This window comes from Sander vitreus, chromosome 12 (genome assembly GCF_031162955.1).
Source record: "Sander vitreus isolate 19-12246 chromosome 12, sanVit1, whole genome shotgun sequence".
NCBI lineage: Eukaryota > Metazoa > Chordata > Actinopteri > Perciformes > Percidae > Sander > Sander vitreus.
In genome coordinates this window covers 27931664-27948626 of record NC_135866.1, presented here as the reverse complement: position 1 = coordinate 27948626, position 16963 = coordinate 27931664, and the positions used below count along the sequence as shown (strand labels likewise).

Below are 16963 nucleotides of genomic sequence, written 5' to 3'. Positions count from 1 at the left end.
CCACAGTGTTTCTGAGCTCTTCCCCTCCTTTCCAGGGTTTAACGTGGCTACTAACGTGGATCCGGCCACAGGTTTTGTGACTGGAGGAAACCGCTTTAACTGTGGCACATGGATGGACAAAATGGGAGAGAGTGAGAGAGCAAGGAACAAAGGCATGCCCGCTACTCCAAGGTAACACACAAACTGATCACACACACACACACACACACACACACACATTGAAAGGTAACAGCGGTCAGAAAGTCATCACAAAACAAACCCCTCACAGTTTTTTTTGTTTTTTTTACGAAAGCCAGTTTAGAAAAGGTAAGTTAGCACTTCTCATTGCACTTTGTATCAGATTGTGATCAGTCCTTCAGAAGATTTGCTGTTACAGTCGTAATTGTTTATTATGTTTATTTTATTATTATTTTCTAATGTTTTACAAACTAAATAATTGAATTTGTTTTCTGTATCACTTTTATTGTCCAGAGACGGAGCAGCGGTAGAGATAGTTGGTCTCAGTAAGTCAGCTGTTCGCTGGGTTGTGGAGCTCCATGCCAAAGGACTGTTCCCTTATGATGGAGTTGAAGTACACAGAGATGGTATTACACACACACACACACACACACACACACACACACACACACACACACACACACTGAGAAATACACTGATCTGTGTTTTCAGATAAAGAAATGTCTCCTGTACTGAATTCATTCATCATCTGCAATAAACAGTTTCCATTGTGTTCCAGGTAAAGAAGTGTTTATCTCGTACTCCCAATGGAACCAGCAGCTCCAGCAGTCCTTTGAAGCAGGTTTCTGGGTGTCTGGCGACCCAAAAGACCCCAACGAGAAGCACCCTGATCTGGTGCACAAAAAAGGCATCTATAAGGACAGCTATGGAGCCTCCAGCCCCTGGTGTGACTACCAGCTGAGACCCAACTTCACTATTGCCATGGTGGTGGTAAGACACACTGAGACCTGCACCCACTTGTCTGAATAGTCTGTAACTTTTATGGTGTTTGGTGTTTTAAGCCCTCAACGTCTAGGATTAGGCAATGGTCATGGTTAAGGTTAGGGTTAGGTACCTTGAAGTCGGCGGTCGCAGCGCTGCCTTGAAGTCGACGTTGGGGGGCTTAAAACACCATCGAGCAACTTTTGGCTAAGAGGTAGGGATGGGAATCGCCAGAGGCCCAACAATACGATATTATCAAGATTTTAAACATATTGTGATATTCAGTAATAAATTGCAATTACCTTTTTCCTCAACTTCAAATTCTGTCCCCAAAGGAAAACTTTAACATCTGTTTTATCTAAAAATTATATATATATATATATATATATATATATATATATATATATATATATATATATATATATATATATATATTTGTTCATCTCACTTCAATTTCATTCAATATTTATAACTAATTTAAAAAAGCTGGCCTAAGCCCCGAATGTTTACAATGTCTGGCTCCGCCCCCGTTGAGTGACTCGATCAGTGAGTAGTGATTGGCTGGTTGACATGATCTCTGTGTTTAAAGGCTCCAGAGCTGTTCACAGTGGAGAGAGCGTGGATGGCTCTTGACGTGGCTGAGAAGAAACTACTGGGACCACTGGGAATGAAGACCCTTGACCCTGAGTAATATATATATATATATATACATATATATCTTCTTTTTAAAGATTTTGTTTTTGGGCTTTTCCCCCTTTATTTCAGAGTGAGAGACAGTGGATAGACAGGACAGGTGGGAGAGAGATGGGGGACAACACAAAACACAAAGGTTCCCAGGCCGGACTCAAACCCGCGCCGCTGCAAAGGACTTAGCCTACATGGGGCGCACACTCTTACTGGGCGAGCTAGAGTACGCTATATATATATATATATATATATATATATATATATATATATATATATATATATATATATATATATATATATATATATATATATATATATCTTCGTGCACTCTCAATGCACAAAAGGATCTTTTTATGGGGTAGACGTACTCTATTAATCCCCGCTTGTCTTACTCCTTAAAGGTCCCATGGCATGAACATTTCACTTTCACTTTCATTTCAGAAGTTTTTCTCATACACATACAGTAGAATAGCTAATATATTCAGTCTCTTACTGACATTGTATTTGTGTTGTTCTAGTGACATGGTGTACTGTGGTGTCTATGACAACGCTCTGGACAACGACAACTACAACCTGGCAAAAGGCTTCAACTATCACCAAGGCCCAGTGAGTCTCCCTGTACTGCAGTGGCACACGGCTTCTGGCTAAACAACACATTCTTTTTTTTTTTTAAATGTTAGACAAACAGCCGTACACTGTCAACTTAAAGTAGAAATCCGGCACAAAATGAACCTAGGGGTTAATAACACATGTCTACCGAGTCGACCGTTCTCTGGGATATGTTTTCATGCTAATCCAATGTGACCACTTTTAGCGCAAACCGCTAATTAGCTTAATAAAGCTAGCCGTCGGGGCATGGGTAGAGTAAAAAGAAATCTCTATTTCTACACCACTAACGAGGCTCAAAATAGCACCACACTTCCACGGTAGCATAATGAGGGTCCCTACATGTAAACAGAAGCATTGAGAACTTTGTAAGTGTACAGACAGTTTATTAAAAAAGATAGTTTATAAAGACAGTAGCCTTCACGTATACAGGCAGGCGCCATCTTGGGAAAACAGTCACAACCAGTCGAACGACGAACGCCGTGCTCGAGCTATGTTACTGGTCACTGGTTATACGGCGTTCATCGTTCGACTGGTCATGACTGTTTTCACAAGATGGCGCCTCCCTGTGTACTGAACGGTACGGACTAGGTTCATTTTGCGCCGGATTTGTCCTTGTTAAACGGAAAGTATAGCGCCAGCTATTCAAACATGTCGTGCTTCAAATTAGGGTGGTCAAAAAATGAACCCGATAATAACGAGTTAGGGCAAATTGCTTTGGGCCCCGGGGCCTCGCGGTAGTTTGGGGAATCAGGAAGCGAGTGATGCAGCAGTAACGTTGTGTCTGGCTAGTTGAAACATCCAGGGGGATCAACAAACCCGCCATCCGCCGGTCTGATCTACGAGGAGAGCCGTGGTGTGATGAAGGGGTTCCTGGAGAACGTGATCCGTGATGCCCTCACCTAACAGGCAGACACCTAAAATAGCCCTTTAAACGTACATTTAGAACAGATGAAAAATGTGCGATTAATTCGCAAATAATCGTGAGCTAACTATAAACAATCATGCGATTAATTGCTATTAAATATTTTAATCGATTGACAACCCTAATTTGATGTCTTTCTCAATGCACATAACAAACGTGTGTTGTTTGTGTGTTTCTGTCTGTGTGTGTGTGTGTGTGTGTGTGTGTGTGTGTGTGTGTGTGTGTGTGTGTGTGTGTGTGTGTAGGAGTGGCTGTGGCCGGTAGGCTACTTCCTGCGTGCTAAACTCTACTTTGCCAAGAAGCTGGGAGAAGATACGTACGCTAAAACAGTCACCCTGGTGAAAAATGTTCTGTCACGACATTATACCCACCTGGAGAGGTAAGACTGTCATCCATCTCCTTTACTTTGTTAAACACGATAAAATCCAATTCCAAATTTCACAATTCCACGGTTACTATTGGCCATTTGAATAACAAGTCTTATTTATTTCACCCCGTGTACATTCATTTCAGGGTTTGCTTCTTTTTTTAAAAAACAAGCCGATATTTAAATCAATGTTGGGGTATATTTTAGAGATTTGCAGAGAATGTATGAACATATACGGAATGACTGTAAGGTACACTAAGTGTTAATGTTTAATTTGCCATTGTTGGTGTATTGTCAGGTCTCCGTGGAAGGGTCTGCCAGAGCTGACCAATGAGAATGGCCAGTACTGTTCGTTCAGCTGTGAGACCCAGGCCTGGTCTCTGGCCACTGTGCTGGAGGTCCTCTATGATCTCTAAATGCCCATCCTCCTCCTCCCCCCCCCGTTCCCCCCCGATGTGATGCAGTCTTACTTTACTTTCAAACGCAAAGCTCGCCTTGCTTCAAAGGTTCATTTTGTTTTGATTTCCCACCTGGACTTACTGCCACAGTTTTCAGTGCATTGATATGAACTTTAACTATGAGGATAGTTCAGGCGCTGACACACCAACCCGATTATCGGCTGTCGGACAGTCTGGCGACGTCGGTGACTCAAGTCTGTTTGGTGTGTTCCGTGCCGTCGTCAGTCGGCGGAGCCGCCGGCCTTCATTTTGGCCGATTTGACACAGTTGAATCAGCCAGTGGGCAGTCGGACTCAATGACCAATCTGATTGGTGGAGTGCTAGCCCTTGACTAGAGAATCAGTGCTTCTTCCACAAGAAGAAGCCCGAGAGCTGACAACGCCAGTATCTTCTTATTACTAGCCATCGTATTTTCTTCCGTTCAGCGAGTAATGACAACAACGATCCTTCTTGACTACTATCAACACTCTCTGATGAAAACAATGACTGACGACGGCGTGCTCCGTGTTTACTAGGTCTAGAGAGATGTTCCGTCATTTCTGGTTTTCATTTTTTGGGCGACAATACAGATTAGCGCCGCCTGCGTATTACGTCTCGCGCACGTGCAGAACGTACGCTCAAGTCGGCGTCGCTTCTGTGTGTTCCGAGGCACTTTTTTGAGAGACGGGAGCCGACTGATCAGTCCGACTGCCTTTTCTGCCGACGGTCGGCCGTCGGGTTGGTGTGTCAGAGCCTTTTTAGAGGCAGAAGATGGGCAGGAAGTGTCCTGCCCGTCTTCTGCCTCGAACTATCCTCATCCAAGATTTGCTGCCTCTCGTTGAACATAAACAGGAGCTCACAGCTCCGCCCAGCTCACCACTCCCTGTGTGTTTGTACCCTTACTCTGTAAATGATGATTGATGATTTGTCTTTATTTCCGTGTCTTGCACACAAAGTGCCCGACCCCTCAGGGGGTTCACAAGACACCAAAATGTCAGTTGCAGCGTTCAACCATTTCATTGAATTTCACAAAAGCATAGGTTATTGTACAGCTTATTATTAAACAAAATCTTCTTTCCCAAGCTCTGATTTTTTCATAATCATCAGTACAAGTTCATTTTAGTAAAAAGTACATCCCTTAAAGGAGAAATCCAGCCAATTTTTACCTGAATCATGATCGCTAGATGTCTCCGAGTACTGTCGATAGGGAAAAAAAACAACCAAAATTGGTGCTAGCAAACTGGAGAAGCTGCAGCTACGTCCAGAGCTCCCAGTTAGCTAAAATGCCAGTTTTGGGGGCATGTTGTAAAGAGTGCCTTTGTGCCTCTTAACAGACACAAAATGCAATTAAAATTTCTGTGCAACATGAACAGGGCCCTTACGTGACAAGAAGATGCCTTTTCAACTCAGACATTGTTAAGTCCAGTTTGTCCAGTTTGCTAGCACCGATTTTGGTCGTTCTTTTTCCTATAGTCGGTACTCGGAGACATGTAGCGATCAAGATTCAGGTAAAAATCGGCCGGATTTCTCCTTTTAAGTCCTCATAAACAGGACAATAAAACAAAAAAGAAACCTCATCCTCAGTTTCAGCTAACTCACACTTTGACCCTGCAGCCAGTAGTTTAACAACAAGGGCTGACACACTTCATTTGCTGCCTGAGAAGGAGCTTTTATTTAATGTAGCATGAAAACGGAATTGAACTGAACAACCTGTCACTGTGCATATTCACCTGTACTCATGTAACCTGTCGAAATAAATGACCTAAACGCATAACAAAGAATCAGTATTCTGCACATGGTCCAGGTCTTCCAGCTGTTCCCCAAAGAGAGGCGAAGTCCCTCCCCTTCAGGTGGAGCCACCGTCAGCCCCGACAAAACGTAGCAACACGTTTCATTTAAAACTAAAACGGGGGTGCGTTAAACACCCTTTGCGCAAGCGCTTTGCCTTTTTATTACCACGAGCTTAAAGACCAAACTCTGCTGATTGGTTATCGCCAAAACGAGAGACACACCCACCAAGCGAGAGAAAATGTATCTCGAAAACGTTCCGAGGAAACATGTCGTCCAACCAGGAAACCGTAGCAACACGGTGCACACCGTTTTGAGGTTGAACGTGCAGTTAGTGAACGAGGAGTCAAATCTTTTTTTTTTTGATTCCGTTGAATTGAGCCATGAATTACACATATGATGTTTTGTCAATTTTAACAGATAATTTAGCAAGTCAAGAAAGTCTAGTTTGTCGTTAAACTGTTGAAGTATAAAACTGTGAAAATATAAATTAAAAAGACTACTCACCCCAAAGTCGCATTAGTTACGTCTCTCTGAAACTGCGATGCCTGAGTGTTTCGTACCGGGATGTAACGTTACTCACACGAGTTTAGGGATCTTGCACGTTCTTTCGCTTCTCAGCCGTTAAAACACATCAGGTGAGATAACTTTACATGTGTTGTGGAACATAGCTAAGCTAGCTAGCTAGAGAGCAAGCAGAGCACCAAGCAAGGTGACGTAATTTGTGCGAGATGAAATGCAGTACTGTATGTAGTACTGAGCGGTTTCACACAAAATTAAGTGGCACTACGACAAACCTACGGCAAACTGAGACTTTCTTCAGTTCCAAAATTATTTTTTAAAGGGACGAACATCATATGTGTAATTCATGGCTCAATTTAAACCGGATCAAAAAGAATATTTCTCTCCCCGTTCATTACTGAGCATATTTGTTTTCCAAAATAAAGTCCCATGAGGTCCACCGGAAGAAGGAGGAACTTCGCGACTCTATTTCACCACATTTTCCCTACAAGCCTTATGATGTAATATCATTCAACTATGTATTAATGTTTAAACACCAGTTTTGTGCATGAACATTGTTGCTGTGTGTCTAAAGCTGAGTAACCATGCTGTAGATCTCTGACCGCCCACTGTAGATGTTACCTCACACATCAGCATTTCTTTCGAAAAGAAGGAATGCTGTGCAGAAACAAGACGGGAGATGAACAATATGAAACAACTATATCTGTGGAAGTAGTTATAAGCTAATGAGGGTCACTGTGTGTGTCTTAACACAGTGTGACTGGTGTTAGTTCTGTCTTTAACCCTTGTGTATTAAAATCCTTCTTGACCACAACATATCTAGTCTCTAGTCTAAATGGACTCCTAACATTTTACTCAGTGTGGTTGCTGCCAGTGCTCGGAAGAGTGCCACCTGTTGTAACATGGACTTTAAAAAGAATGGACGAAGCTTCTGAGCCAATGCTGAAGTGCCTTAAACATGCATTCTCTCTAATCTCCAGCAGGGGGCGTCTCCACTGGCTCCAAAAAGAAGTCAGTTTCTATAGAAGTCTATGAGAAAATGAGCCTATTACTCATTTGATTTATTACCTCAGTTAACATTTTCATAATGGGTTTATTGTCTCAATAGCTAGTTCCAAGTCTTCTTCAATACAGCATGATGTTCAAAGCAGGGCATGCTTTAGGACCCGTCAATCAGGACGGAGGCTTAGCAATGCTAAGGATGGCACTGTGTACATTAAAATAGACCTGAACTTGTTTTTTGTGTTTTCTGGTCCATTTAAATCTTCTAAAGAGTGACATCCGAACGGAATTTCCAGCAGAACAAGAGCAATCCCGGAAGTGGAACATCGTGGATATAGACTACTGGCGGGTAAACTCTGACCTCCGTGTACTGGTGCCATTCGTCAACATGTACGGCAGTACACAGAGCTGGTTGAAAATCTGCAAACTTTCCCTTATGCTACCAGCTAACGCAAGCGCTAGCTTGGTTGGCAGAACACTAAACGAGACATTTCTAGGCGACTAAGGGTTCCAATTAGGTTTGATGAAGTGAAAACACAGTGAGAGGGTAAAAGTTTAAGATAAAAACATGAACACCCAAAAACAAGTTCATGTCCACAGTGTCATGGTTAGCATTGGTAAGCCTCTGTCCTGATTGACAGGTCGGTGTGTAGCCACGCCCATAAAGCATCCCCTGCTTTATTGTCTTTTATTTTAAAATAAATGTGACCATAATTAACTAAATGAACATCATGCTGAATTGAAGAAGACTTGAAACTAGCGATTGAGACCATGAACTCAATATGAAAATGTTTACTGAGGTAATAAATCAAGTGAGAAGTGGGGTCATTTTCCCATTGACATCTATAAAGACCAGTCCCTTGAGAAAAACGTGATTATGCAATCGCATAATCAGCCAAAATCTGCATATTTTATGTGGGGGCCGCATTTTTTTCAAATACAGCACACTTTCGCTGTATAAATTGTCGATTTCCGCGCAAAATGTGCGGGACTTGCATGATTTCATAATCCCCGCATTTTCGTTGCAAAAAAGTCACGTATATCTTAGCAAAAAGTTGAAAAATGTTGCGTTTACTTCACACAAGAGCAGCCATTTTCCCCTGTTGCCATGGGAACGTTATGAAGTGACGTAATTACGCGACGTGAACATCATCGAAAAGCTGCAAACCTCGCGATGAAGACACGATGAAACCGCAGTTTGTGAAAAAAAGTTCCCGCAATTCCATCGCGTTTTTTGAGAAAACGTGTTGCATAATCACAAACAAACGCCGCATTATTCTGGAAGGACTGAAAGACAGACTTCTTTTTTTTTTTGTGGAGCCGCCCCCTGCTGGAGATTAGATAGAATGCAGGTTTAAGCCACTGCACTACATACTGTACAGTACAAGGGTCAGTCCAGTGTTTGTCACCAAGGGTAGCAGCAATCACAAGTCCGACACAGATGCTTGTTAAAAACAGCTGATCTTTTATTCTTTATGTGTGATACAGTAAGCAAAAACAACAACAACAACAACAACAGCAGCAGTTCTATGACTACTGTAACAAACAATACTCTGGACAGTCTGTACACAGTGTATCAGATAGATGAGTTTTCGCTGGCAGCCATGTTGGTTTCAGTACCACGCTCATGCTCCTCAGCTGTTTCTGCGTTGTGCAGTGTTTGTACTATTCTTCTGTTCTCAGGCCAGCATCTCCAGTTTCTGGAGCGGTACTTTCATTTCATTCCTTCTTGAACTCACATCTGAGATGTCTACAGAAATATAACCACCAGGTTCTCACAAGTTACTGCACCTGCATATGCTACTTTCCACAGCACTTGCATCAACTTTTTTTGCATCAAGAATGATATCTTTTTTTTTGTATCAAGTACTACAAGTAGGAAGTACTACTGCCTTCGTGAAAACAAAAAGTTGCATGAAGATTTGTGTGGCTCCAAATAGAGATGGTCCGATACCATTTTTTGCTTCCTGATACCGATTCTGATACCTGAACATGCGTATCGCTCGATACCGAGTACTGAGCCGATACCAGTGTGTCATATATGTTATTATGTTTCAACAGCTGTATACTACTATCCCTGTATGGATGTGATATTATTTCTATCTTTGTTGTCGGTCTGGCTCAGGTTAAACTCTTTGTGAAACATGAACGCCCCAGAACGTTCTTTTATTCTCCAGTTTGACAGTCAGTTATAAACGGAAAAAGAACATACACAAACTACTTTAAGGTAGATTTTCTTTAGGGTTTTATTACGTGGTATCCGATCGGTGCATTAACTCCAGTACTTCCCGATACCGATACCAGCGTTTTAGGCAGTATCGGAACATCTCTAGCTCCAAAAGGAATCTAAGTGAAAAGGTGCTGTGATTTGCTGTTTTGTAGGCAAAATGGAACTGTGACATGGATCAGCTTGTCACTATGAAGAAGCAACAAGCTTGTTTTGGTACTGTGTTGAAAAAGGAGCAACAGTAAAGTTGGGAGTAACTGTTTATAGCAGGATGGGACCAAGGCTGAGGGGGCTCAGACACATGTTTATCCCTGGTCCAGTCTGTCCTCGTCTGTTGCCACAGTTGCAACAAAGCTGCCGTAGGGCTTTCATGTGCTTTGTATGCACTCTCTTCAGCAGAACATAGCACCTTAAAGGGTAACTTTATTTTGTTTGTTTAACCTGAAAACCATTTCCCCCATGTTTTTGTGTCTAAGTGACTGATGGGAACATCAATCTTTGAAATTAGTCCAGTATTAAGCGAGATCACTGCAGTCGGCAGTCAACGCAACAAGCTACAATGTAAGTTATTGGGCAATTGCGCACCTTCAATTCCTGTCCACTAAAAGTGCTGTTTTTGCCACTGACAGGCTGTCTGGCAACATTATGGAAAGGATCCCTACAGAGGTCGACCTTTTAGTTAAAGAGTAAGATCCTTTTTGTTTGACATGAAACATCGCTATCACCAAACCCACCACACTCCATTTAAATAAACAGTCATTTTATCATCTTAAAACACATTCATCATTTAAAGTCGTCAGAAACTAAATAAAACGATCAAAAGCCGTCTTGGTTCGTCTTTCCACTGTTCAAACGATCACTACTGTGGTTTGGTTGAAATAAACCCTTAATTCACCCATTTACATGTGAAAATATGCTGGCTCTATACACGCTAAAAGTACTGTTTATTTACATGGAGTCTGGTGGGTTTGGCCATGTTGATTTTGAAGCCGTTTCTGCTTAAACAAAAAGGATCTCACTCTTTAACAAAAAGGTCTATCTCTGTAGGGATCCTTTCCTTAATGTTGTCAGAAACTTAAAATAACCATGTGAGCAAAAACAGAACTTTTAGTAGATGGAAATTGACGATGCACATTTGCCCTGTATGATTACATTACAGCTTGGTTTGTGGCTGCCGGTTACAGTGTTCTCGCTCAATACTGGACCGATTTCAAAGACTCTTTTTCACATTAGTCACCTGGACACCAAAAATATTAAATTACCCTTTAAGAAGTGAGGGAATGAATAGATTAAAGACTTAAAGGCTCTGACACACCAACCCGACGGCCGACCTTCGGTAGAAAAGGCAGTCAGACCCAAAAAAACGACGATCTCATATTTTACGAAAATAGTTCCAAAATGTGTTTCTGAAAACATTTTAAGTGAGAAATAGGCCGTGCAGTTGCTGAATCTGTCTTCATTTCAGATCGACAAAGACAGATTTTGAGAGACTCTAGTCACGCTCATCCCGCTCGTCATTTCCCGGGTTAGCACTCCGCCAATCAGATTGGTCATTGAGTCCGACTGCCCGCCTTCCGATTCAACAAGTCAAATCGGCCCAAATGAAGGACGACGGCTCCTCCGACTGACGACGGCACGGAACACACCGAACAGACTCGAGTCACCGACCTCGCCAGACTGTCCGATGGCCGATTATCAGGTTGGTGTGTCAGGGCCTTTAGGTAGCATCACTTTTGAAATATTATGGGAGTTACTTGCAGTGATGGACACAGGGATGGATGAATAAAGAGTCCTTGAGGGTTTTTACCCTTAAAGTGAGTGTGACGGAAACAAAAGCTGGATGAAGGATGTTTCCTATGTTTCTATTTTGGAGTTAGAGAAATAGATAAACAGAAAGCCCAGTGTGTCCTAAAGCTAGTCTATCTTCACATTGTCTGGGGAAGAGCTGGTCAGTGAATAGATTTAGTAGCACGCTGGGTAAATGGTCCCACGGAGCAAGCTAAAGCCTCGCACGTTGTTTTATGCTTTCAGTATTTGCGATGAACTTTTAAGTTACAGAGTAGGAACTGTTATTTTTCTGCAAAACTGTTTTACTGATGACTCTGAGGAAGCACTCGGAGTAATGTTGATCGTAAATCTTTAGTAGTGATGATGATACTACTACATACAACAACCAACTAATTTACTTTGAGAATCAATTCTAGGTGGCAGGAAAAAAGATTTAAAGGTATAACATGTAACAGGTAGGAGGTAAAGCCAGTGACCACAGGTTGACCTTTGACATCAGTGAATTGAGGAAGAGCCGAGCCCAGTTCAGACTTAAAGATTTGCCATGAGAGAAAACCGTTTTAGAGCGTCGCAGGAAAAGGTCGCAGTGTTCCGAACCGGCCCGTCTCAGCTCGACTCAAACCAGCCGATGGTGTTGCTGCGACTCAGCTGTTCAAGTCGCCAGAGGCTGGTTTTAGAATTTAAGGGACGTCACCAGTTTCAACAGCCAATAGAGAAGTCAGCAGGTCAAGTCAGTTACAAACTGACAACTGGTCGAAACGGCAGACTTTTAGACGGAGGCTCAACGGTCGCCCGCGAGCACGGTGTGTGGTCGAGCGAGCTAGAGAGTGACTGAAGAGAGGGAGTGGCGTTAGAAAAAAGCAGTGAATCAGAGAAATATAATGTTTTCCCCATTTCATCGCTACTAGAAATACAACTATCACTATCCTCATTCATATTTTAAGATGCTACAAATGATATCCAGCTACAGAAAAAGCCTGAAAGTCGGAACTTAGAACGTAAGTACAATGGTTGTTTTTATGCAGATGATACACTCATCTCGTTTAGTTGCATTGGTGTAAACTGGCAGCTCTCCGAACGTTGCAGACCAGCGCATTGCAAGTTTCAACTCGTCTGGTCGCAAATCTTTGGTCTGAACTCGGCTTTACAAAGTTAAAATGAGTCGTAAAGCCTTACATTGTTAGCAGCAGGCTTTTATGTAGCACCATTTTGAATGTAATGTGACCTTTGGTACCAGTGGTTTGTGTAAAGGGGTTTGAGGTGAGGGGTTACAGTTAAGACTTCAGGGTCTTGGTGCCTTACAGGACTGGCAGCAGGCCTTTCTGTAGTACCAATGGGAACACAGTTTCACCTTTAGGACCAGGGCACAATTGGCTGTTGGTTTGTCTTGGCAGGAGTCTTCTACTACTACTGACGCTGCCGGGACTGCTGCTGGACAGACACACAAAAACCACAAAAGACTGAAACATGTTGGAAAAAAGTCTAAATGCTAGACTTCATTTATAAAAAGGGCACTGCAGAAAAACACTTTGCTACAGCAATGCATGTGGGAATTCATTTATCCTGAAATGTTGCATCAGCTACAGGAAATGTGCTGCACTTGTTTGTTTTTGTACCTGGTGCTTCTGTCGGACAGCTCTGGATTTCACAGCTCTGTCTCGCTTCTGGCCTGAGGGCAGAGTCGCAGCTGTGGCCCCTGGTGACCAGCTCCTCCCCCTGGTAACACTTCACTTCCCGAACCTGGATGCCACTCCCACAGGTCTTACTGCACTGGGGGAGCATGAGGGAACAGGACATTTTATTTGTCTTAACATATTTCGAAACACAGCCGGACCTACAATGCAAGATACTAAAATGTACAGACATCACACACTAATTTACTGAATTAGACAAGGGTGGAAGAAAAAAATCGATACATCATCGCAATATGTTTTCCGTGGCAATACTGTATTGATACACAGATGCCATGTATCCATCTTTTATAATATAAATTGCACATGAGAATTTCTTTGACAATCATATTTTGCTGTGAGATGAGCAACCAGAGAAAAAACAGAGAAATGTATCTTTTTAGAAAAAAAAGTGACAAAGTTTCTTTGGGGACAAAATTTGAAGTTGGAAACAAATTGCAGTATTGCAGAATATCGCAATATGTTTGAAATGGCGATAATATATCGTTAGGGCTATGCAATAAATCGAAGTTTGGCTTCTAACGATCACAAAAACAATGTAATCGAGGAAAATTACACACTCAATTTTACTCAAAAATTACATTTTAAAGTAAGTAGCAAGCAAGTTAACTCCTTTTTATCCTGTGTTCTGAAGGGGAATTGTTGGAAAAATTGTTCAACGGGAAAAGTATTACAGTAAACTTCAGAGTTCAAGGGGTTTTCACTGTTGATTTGTTTAACTATTTCACTGTTTTTTAAGTTCAATAAATGCAACGTGCAATTTCAACATTGACCAAAATAATTGTGATTAGGATTTCAGAATTGAGCAGCCCTACATATCGTGACATAAGTATTGTGATCATTTAGTATCGACAGACAGACAGACAGACAGACAGACAGTTACCTGAGACCAGGATGTGGTGAACCATTTGGAGCAGGGTCTCTGGAAGCAGGACGAGCTGGTCTCTGGTTTGTTGCTTTGGTCACAGCTGGTGTCTGGAAACTCTTTGAACACACCAGCTTCCAGCCCAGCACACACCAACTGACGCTGCCGCGCACCACGCCCACATGTAGCATTACACTAGCACACACATACACAACAAACACACAGACAAGAAAACGTATATATACACATCTGATCTTAAAGATACACACAATTAGGCTTGGGTACCAAAACCCAGTTCCTAAACGACAAGGCAGATTTCAGTGCCACATAAATGCCTGCGCTGCTCTCTGGTGCCCTGAAACAGATGTTACAGGCAACAGAAGCATCACTGCATGTGACGCTACTTAACATTGCACTTGGCAGCAGGTAACGTTAGCCTACCGTTAACTAGTAGCTGGCTTAAACACGGTTAAAATGGACAGCTAAACTCTAAAGTGTGGCTGTATTTCACTGGAAAGGATTCCAACACCAGGATGGACTGCAGCTAAAGACACAGAGGAGACTAAGGTTAGCTGCACCATGGCCACTGCCAGAGTCTGAGTTGTCGGAGAAACAACACAGATGGGACAAATGGTGCGTTCAATTGCACCCCGTTAGCCCATGGTGCAAGTATCGGTTAAGGCACCGGCACCATTTTAAAAGTATCGTTTTCAGAGGATAAAATACTTTGCACATCTATAATGTGAGACAGGTGTGTTGGAGGGGGACGAGTAGGTCAAAAGTTGAAAGAAACTCCTGCACACTGTTTAATTTGCAAAGATAAATTTAATAGCTGGCAACGTTTCGGTACAAGACCTTCATCAGGCAAAACAAAAGACAGTCTGGGAGTTTCTTTGCGAAAGTATTGTTTTAACGGTATCGGAAAAAAACCCCAACTTTATACATTTACCTGTTGCCATTCCTGTTCGACCCAGTGGGGGGCGCAATCTCTGTCACCACAGGGATAGATGGCCAGCGGGCGCAGTGATTGGTCACACTGCTCCTCTGACATCACTACCCCACCCGACGATCGACACATCACAGCGCGCACCATCCTTCCCTCTCCACACACACCGGAGCACTGGCACATATACAGACATTTTTTTATTGACATGCAAAACTGAAACTGTAGTGTTAAAATGCCTGGTCTGGTGTGTGTTCAGTGTGTGTGTGTGTGTGTGTGTGTGTGTGTGTGTGTGTGTTGTTAAACTCACAGGTCCCCAGTCAGAAACTGTCCATCTTCTGTCACAGGGCGGCCCTTCACATTCTCGACTTTCTATTGGCTGAGAAGACTTGTTACATAGTCTCATTTCCATGGAGCAACGAACCTCACGAGTACGGACACCCCGAGAGCCACATCGCGCCGAGCACTAAAACACACAGGGATACACATACATTATGCACACACACATGTACAAAGATCAATACTAGGGCTGCAGCTAACAATTATTTTCATAGTCGATCAATCTGTCGATTATTTTCTTGATTAATCTATTAGTTGTTTGGTCTATAAAATGTCAGAAAATGGTGAAAATTGTCGATCAGTATTTCCCAAAGCCCAGGATGATGTCCTTAAATGTCTTGTTTAGTCCACAACTCAAAGATATTTATTTTACTGTCACAGAGGAGTGAAGAAACTACAAAATATTCACATTTAAAGTTATAGCGCGTAGTTTCTGTCACCCCCATGAGGAATTCTAAGTAATGACAGCAACACTGTCGACGCGTCCACATGATACAAGTCTGCTGTGATCGCGCACGCGCCCCCACCCCTCCCCCACGCAGTTGCTAGTAGCCAAGGAGGACACGGAGGATTAAAAAAACATGATGGACTCTTCAGAAGAGGTCATTATCTTCACTTGAGTTTCTGCGCGGGAAAGTCGCCGGACGCCACAATCTTCTGAACATAGTCATACTGAGAAATCCAGAGAGAGTTGTGTGGAGCTGATAGTCTTAATTAGCTTTGTAGCAACTCATTTGGCAATGGCTTGAATGTAACGGACGTTCATTATTATCAAAAAGTTTCGCACAAAAGCTTTAGAGATTTTTTAAAACTTTTTTTAGATTAAAAAAATGACAAACCAATTACTGGATTATTAATATAGTTGCCATGACTAATCAACATGCAGAATACTATTGCTACTGTGTTTTCTTTGTAGTGACTGTCATTTCATGCTGCTCTGTTTGAAAGTGTTGTCTATCTGAGTTAGAAGGTGTGGTGTGTAACAGATGAAACATCCCCAGTATGCCAAAGGGTAAATACACTGGTAAGAGCAAATGAGGTTTAACCATACAGCCAGCCAATTTAAACAGTTAACTTCATTTCATATTGCATGTGGCATTTTCTTTTGCGGGGTGCAAATGTTCCACCAAAACAAGTTCTTTTCCCGAGGCTATTTTACAGAGCCACCGTTGCCATGTACGGAACTTATCGCCACCCAAGACGGTTGGGACTGATTTAAAGAAATGCAAACAACCCAGAGCGTTTTTTTTTTCTCCTATCCTAGAATGTATCTGTGGTTTAGCAAGATCTTACTCCACATCGCTGTGGAGATAGATCTGGCAATGTGAGACTATGCTAATGATGACTGCACACTGTTTCAATACTTTTAAATCTTTGAAGCTTTTAATGAACATTGGACATTGCTTTATGTTTTTGCTGCTTTGACCACAGCAATATGAGATTTCAAGACATCAAACCTTTGGATGGTATCAAAACATAAAGACGAGCCATCAATGTTGACACATTGCACAAACCTCCACCAGAAACATCTTACCTCTGACCACTCAGACACCTCCCACTGGGGTCCGCAGCTCTGGCCAAGGCAGACCTTCCTATTGGCTGGTTTGTGGAGCTCATGTGACAGACACAGTGAATCGTAGACAGATGAGTCGAGGCCGGGCGACAGCATCTTCCAGCAGCGCACGGTACGATACTGAACGCCCTCACCACAGGTTCGAGAGCACTCACTCCAACCACTGGTCTCCCATCTGAGGAGAAAGTGGCAAGATGGCAATTGGTCAGATTGGTCAGGTCTTTGATACAGTTTGAGAGATATTTGGTGAATAAAACCATTGAA

General features: G+C 42.5%; 2 protein-coding genes across 3 annotated transcripts in view; one reads left to right on the top strand and one right to left on the bottom strand.

Moving 5' to 3' along the window:
- Positions 1-5038, top strand: part of agla (amylo-alpha-1, 6-glucosidase, 4-alpha-glucanotransferase a) — a 46530-nt gene extending 41492 nt beyond the window's left edge. For both annotated transcript variants that reach the window (XM_078265017.1, XM_078265018.1), the window contains exons 29-35: positions 36-171; positions 472-584; positions 737-948; positions 1529-1626; positions 2145-2232; positions 3403-3536; positions 3823-5038. In XM_078265017.1, the coding sequence (XP_078121143.1) occupies positions 36-171; positions 472-584; positions 737-948; positions 1529-1626; positions 2145-2232; positions 3403-3536; positions 3823-3940 (899 nt within the window). In that variant the 3' untranslated portion in view covers positions 3941-5038. The remainder of the gene's footprint in view (positions 1-35; positions 172-471; positions 585-736; positions 949-1528; positions 1627-2144; positions 2233-3402; positions 3537-3822) is intronic.
- Positions 5039-8783: 3745 nt separating this feature from the next.
- The window catches only part of LOC144526124 (ADAMTS-like protein 2), a 28725-nt gene continuing 20545 nt past the window's right edge, over positions 8784-16963 (bottom strand). The window contains exons 14-19 of the mRNA XM_078263339.1: positions 16661-16874; positions 15098-15253; positions 14794-14964; positions 13863-14039; positions 12905-13058; positions 8784-12716 (exon numbers count right to left, since the gene is read on the bottom strand). Of these exons, the coding sequence (XP_078119465.1) occupies positions 12571-12716; positions 12905-13058; positions 13863-14039; positions 14794-14964; positions 15098-15253; positions 16661-16874 (1018 nt within the window). The 3' untranslated portion in view covers positions 8784-12570. The remainder of the gene's footprint in view (positions 12717-12904; positions 13059-13862; positions 14040-14793; positions 14965-15097; positions 15254-16660; positions 16875-16963) is intronic.